The sequence below is a fragment of the Phalangium opilio genome, unplaced genomic scaffold (genome assembly GCF_054372755.1).
Source record: "Phalangium opilio isolate 3A_F unplaced genomic scaffold, DU_Popi_V2 ptg000011l_1, whole genome shotgun sequence".
Lineage (NCBI taxonomy): Eukaryota > Metazoa > Arthropoda > Arachnida > Opiliones > Phalangiidae > Phalangium > Phalangium opilio.
The window spans coordinates 2011444-2017468 of NW_028324147.1; the positions used below are offsets into that span (position 1 = coordinate 2011444).

General features: G+C 36.3%; 1 protein-coding gene across 1 annotated transcript; it reads left to right on the top strand.

The window, feature by feature from the left end:
- Window positions 1-1235: 1235 nt before the first annotated feature.
- Window positions 1236-5597, top strand: LOC149709803 (gamma-glutamyl hydrolase-like). Its single transcript, XM_089857937.1, has 9 exons — window positions 1236-1447; window positions 1518-1626; window positions 1855-1905; window positions 1974-2064; window positions 2576-2717; window positions 4169-4275; window positions 4351-4444; window positions 4507-4653; window positions 5379-5597. The coding sequence occupies exons 1-9, from the start codon at window positions 1342-1344 to the stop codon at window positions 5510-5512; spliced, it is 981 nt and encodes a 326-aa protein (XP_089714063.1). The 5' UTR covers window positions 1236-1341; the 3' UTR covers window positions 5513-5597.
- Window positions 5598-6025: the final 428 nt, after the last annotated feature.

Genomic DNA, 6025 nt, shown 5'->3' on the forward strand with positions numbered 1-6025 from the left:
TGGGATAAAATGATTTGGAAAGCGGCAGAATCAGAAACGGGACCTTTGAACATTTTTGGCTTTTCAGGAATTTTCTTCATTTGGCTCATCTGGTTGGCGTTTGCCCTGCTGTGTAAAATATTTGAAGGTTTCTTGTAAGCATCAGACAGGCTACTGGCGTGTGTCACTCTGTTAACAGTACATACTCGTATGGAACCAGAAAACAATGCGAAATTCCTCATTTTGAGTAATCTACACTTCTACATAACGTTTTAAACACGGATTTCGCAATCGTCTTTACAATTCAAAATGTTCTTAATTTTTTGTAACGCATTTTCCACTTGCAAAGCCGTCACTTTTTACCAGTCCCCTTTACGAGTGAAGTATCTATGGGATCTCGTGCACCCGTGCATTCCAAGGCCACACACGCTATAACCAACTAAACAGTTCACCGCATTACGGTTAATAGAAAAACCGCAAGCGGATAAAAATGTATGAATTTAGCCACATCATTCTCTAATAATTACTTAATGTTAAAAATATTCGTAATATTTAATGTAATTAACATGTAAATTCATATCGATTAAGAATAAATATTTTAATAAATAAGCGAGATTAACTTTAGCCGGATATCTCTTTTTCATTGTTATGAAAATTATCAGCTCAATAAGAAGTTATCTAGCGCTTGTTGATTGATAAGTTTAAAGCGAGGCAATCAATGCCTTTCAAAACTCCGCGCATATTTATTCAGCTGTTAAATCGCAATCTAAACATTTCTACTGATTTTATTACACACTATCGACCTAAAAGGGAGGCGCTTACTAACTTCAGTTTAATCAGCTTTCGTTGTTAAAGTAGTTTAACATTTATTCTCCAAGGCTGTATAAGTACGAAGGACAAGAGTTCAAAGTATTATCATAAGTACTCATATGACAATAAGTATGACATTTTCGGAGTAAAACACAATTTTCGCCAGCCATCTTGTTAATTGGAAAAAATCAACAACATAAAAAACAAACAGTAGAATCAATCGATCTCTGATATAAACACCAAGGAGTAAAATATTTAAGAGTTATCCGGATCTAACCTTCTTTAAATAAGATATTTCTATTCTTTCGAATGACATTGTCATACTTTTCGTTATCGCGTTCCTTTAACGGGATTGTTATTCAACATAACCGGGTGTTAAACCGAACAATGACAAAACAAATTTATATACGAAAAAGGTTTAATGGAACGATAGCCTATGATCTCAAGGAGGCGTGCCTATATCACTTTATCAAATATTAATAATTATTCAGTATATATAAGAGCTCTTAGATTAGATATTTTCCGTTATTTTCTAACAAAGTGTTGTCAAAAATGGCTGCAAAATACGCAGCCTCCTCGTTGATTCCCTTAATATTATTGTTCGTTGTCGCAGGCTTCGTTAATACCAAAGTTGTTTTAAATGATAGACCAATTATAGGCAAGTATTATTAAATAAAATAAAAAAATCTGTGTCTGTAACTTGTTTTGATGTTTATGAAATTTTCTAGGCGTTTTGTCTCAAGAATATCATGGCAAACTAGTACGGAATTCGAGTATGATCGCGGCTTCGTACGTCAAGTACTTGGAATCAGCCGGAGCTAGAGTGGTCCCCATTTTGTAAGTATACCAAGATAAAAATAACAATCAATCAAAAAGTGGGATAGGTCTTATTATATAGCGCGGGAGGGGGAAAAAATATTTCACTTTCCGTTTATTTCAATTTGCTTTTGTTAATACTCGCGTTATCAAAGCTTGGAATAATTTAGTTGTTCCCCTTCGCCCCAAAAGAAGTTCTTTTTACAACTATATTTTATTTTATCACTTAATTATAGTTAATTATTTCAGATTAAATCGAAGTATATCGTACTACGAAACCATTTTTAACTACACCAATGGGTAAGTTTAATTATACAATATTTTATCTTTCTTACGTAATTTAAACTAAGTTATTTTTTATAATACAGCGTCCTATTTCCGGGTGGGTCCCAATATTTCGAAGATCCCACTAACGAATACGGCCGAGTTGGGAAGATACTATATGATATGGCTACAAAGGTGAGATCCGCGTGGCAAAGGGATACAACGTACTAAATAACCTTAGAGAAAAAGTAATTTCAGCCTTCGATCAATTTAAGGGGCGGAAAATACTGTAATAACCCTTAAATATCACCTTATACAAACAAAAGGGAATATTATTTAGATAGAGCACTTTGGTTTTAAATTAAATCACACCTTGAATTGTCAGTGGGTAGAAACACTGAAGCTAATGGATGCAATATACAAAATACCATAGAGAAAAAAATTATTTCAGAAATTTCAGGCTGAAATGCACCCATAATAACCTTTATATCATTTGGATCAAGATCTCATTCACGTAATGAGATCTTGTTTGGATATATAGTATTTCTCCATTTCCTAAGCAATAATACCTGACTTCTAGCGAAAATAACATGACATTAAAGTCCTAAGCTCGCTGCCTTTAAAATGCGCTACAACAATAAACTGTACCATATATATACACACAAATTTTCTAACCTATTCTCTCGAATACATTTCTGATTAACAGGCTAACGATGCCGGGGATTTCTACCCTATATGGGCTACTTGCTTGGGCTACGAATTGTTAACGTATTTGGCCAGCGGTAACAAACTTCGCCGCTTCGAATGCAACATACACGATGTACCATTACCTCTCGACGTTACCCAAGGCAAGTTTACAATTTATAAATTATAAAGTTAGATCCTGGCCTAAAGGGTGATAGAACCTTTGCTTGCACGATCTCTACCTCGAAACTCGATGGCAAACCGCTGCCGGTGACGTAATATTATGAGAACAGTGAGCAGCCAGTTACTCCTTCCTTGTTTGTTTTGCTTCACTCGGTCACGAGCTCGCGTGCCAATTCAAGAGTCCCCTTGGGAACACTGGCGTCTCAAAGTTCCCCTGTTCGTCTATACCTAGTCTGAAAACTATGTATCGCGTTTACCTGTCCAAAATTTATACCCAAACAGATCGGGTTACAATTTAACTAAAATTAGTTAAAAATGTTTCTCTACGGACAAAATAAAGATAGGTTTCACTACAAAGAGTCAACAGACAAATTGCCTCCCCCCTTTACCTCTCAGCTTAACAATAACTAATATAAACCAAATTTCTAGCTATTTTTTAAGAAAACAGTCAATTGGCGCTCAATATTGTATTAACACCATAACCTCTAGCCAGGAACGTGACGAATATCCTATCAAAGGCACAGCTAGCATTATCGTTAAAAGCATCTTAGAGTGGTTATCCCCTTGATAATTCATTCTGGATTAGTTTTACGACACATTTTCGTGTCATGGATGGTTATTTATAGTTGCAATAAGATTCCCAAGTCGAAAACAATGTTTAAGACTTTGAAATTAATTGAACTAAGGTAGAACCAAACCTCGAGCGATGAACTAACACTTCCCACAATCCCTCGAGTCAAATTGAGGCTGTTATACTAGCGCCAAAGTAAACAATTTCTTTGGCACACGAAGTGTAGGTAGAAATAAAAGAGCTAAGCCTTGGCCTATAGTAAAAATAGGGAAAGGGACCGGGTACCTTTCAAAAAAAAGCTAAGCCTAGCTGTCGGCTCAATCTGTCCCTTGAGCGTATTATTCTTAGAATAGGGTTTCGGAATAATGGAAGGCCGCATTCCTGGGGCGTCCATCTCTTATCTAGCAACACCTACAAGACTCATTTGTCGAGATACTTAGGCAATAAGAGCTCGTGCACTATCAGAAACTGCATCCAAGGTCGTTCCTAGCTGGTTTCATTACCAGCGTTGACATTCCGCAATCGTCTTTTTCCTTGACGTTTATCCCCAACACACCCATAGTAGCACTAGATCCATTTAGGAGTCGATTTCCGAGAGGCCAGATACTCTAGTATTGATATGGGAGTTTGAAAAGATCGGAGTTCAGCTCCTCGTCTACAGTTACAAATATAAGTAGGCCTACTACACGATCGAGTGAGTATCTGTCCCCTCGATTTAGTCGATTATTCCAGAGGGCGTTGAGGTGGGTGGGTTATCTAAATGGTTATGGACGCATCAAAGACTAAATTGGGTAGAAAAAAGATCTTTGGCGAAACAAAAGCAACATAACACATTCGATTTCTTTGTATATAAAACATTAGGTTCCGAATCGAGCCGAATTTTAACAAACATGCCAGCGGATGTTAAGACGTACTTGACGACACTTCCGGTTACCATCAACTATCACATCTGGTGTTATTCGCCCCAGGTATCCCATAGACTAATACTTAAATTCGTATAATTAACAATCGTTTTAATTAGCTTAATTCGAATTCAATTTTAGAACTTCACCAATGCAGGTTTAGACAACTACTTCAGGATTGTATCAACCAATCAGGATCCGGCAACCGACCTAACCTTTATCTCAACCATTGAAGGTGAGTGTATATCGCGGACACGGTTTTAATTATAGATACATTAATCTTAATTAAATTTAAAGGTATTTCCTATCCTTTCTACGGAGTACAATGGCATCCGGAAAAAAACAATTTCGAGTTCACGGACATTAAGGACTACCGCTTGGCACCTCACTTCTACGAAGCCGTTAGAGTGTCCCAACATTTTGCCAACTTTTTCGTCAATGAAGGTGAGACAGTTGTAAAAGTTAAGCCTAATTACTCTTAAGTAGTGTAGAACCACGTCACGTGTTAAGGGAAAGTTTTAAACAATGGAAATCCATCCAACTTCACTCTTAAAAGTACCTAAAACATGGCTTATGTAAGTTAATTTTGACCCATTCCAAGAAAGGTAGAGCGACCATGTCATAATACACCCACGATTCACTTACGTCACGTAAACCCCTTCAATCATTTAGGTATTTTACCAAGTGACAAACTTGTCCCAAAATATGACAGAACTGGGGAAATAACGATAGGGGATATTGCATTAATATTAGCCTGCTTAGGTTAGGCTTAGGCAAGAAAAACATATTACCGGACACGATGTATAACCTTTATCGGGCACGTACAACTTGTCGACCCAGTTTTGGCCGTAAATAAAACTGGTCAGACATTATGGAATAAATTAGTTAACCAAGGGAATAAGGTACATGACGTCATCAAGGTCTATTTCGATTAACAGAGTTAGGCTATAGTCGTAATCGAATTAGAATCGAAGTAGGCCAAACACACGTGCATGTACTAAACCTTAATGTTACGGACGGAATGGTTTTCAATTAGATTATACAATTTCTAATTGTAGATCTAAATTTTGCACGCGCTAAAGAGAGTGTACAAGCTAGCGTTTAAGGATGATACTCCGTATTAGGAGACTGTTTTAAATTCTCTATTATATAATCCCTTTAAATTTCAGCTCGAAAGAGTACTCACAGGTTCCCGGATAAGGAGACCGAAGTGAAGTCCCTGATATACAATTACACTCCAACTTTCACGCTAAGGGGAACGAACAAGTTCGCCCAGGAGTATTTCTTTTCAATGTTTCCATGAATTAACCTGTAATTAAATAGAAAAATAATTAAGTTCTTAATTGTAATTATTCAGAAATAAATAATATTTTTTTTTATAATGCAAACACTGTCATGTGTCATCATACCACCTTAGAACTTAGAGTTAATTAAGAAATGAATGAATTTCAAAGTAAATATTAACGAAATCACGACGTTATGGGCAGACAACTAGACGTTTTTCCAATGTTTACTTACAGACACCCATACAAGATTATTTACTCTAGGTCTTTCTAACAGACACCAACAGTTTCCATATAATAATAATAACAATAATAACCATGGCTTATTTTCTAAGCCTTGGTTTTTGGATCGTTTAACCATCCATGGTTGGTTTAACTGTTTTAATATTAATTTCCCAGTCTTTAATAAATGAAGGGGAACTACACACAAATACACTCTTTAAAAGGTCACGGATTACCATTGAAACGCGGATTCTGTAGGGAAATCCCTGTAGCAATAAAGGTTGAAAGTAAATGTACAAATTTCGTTGGCA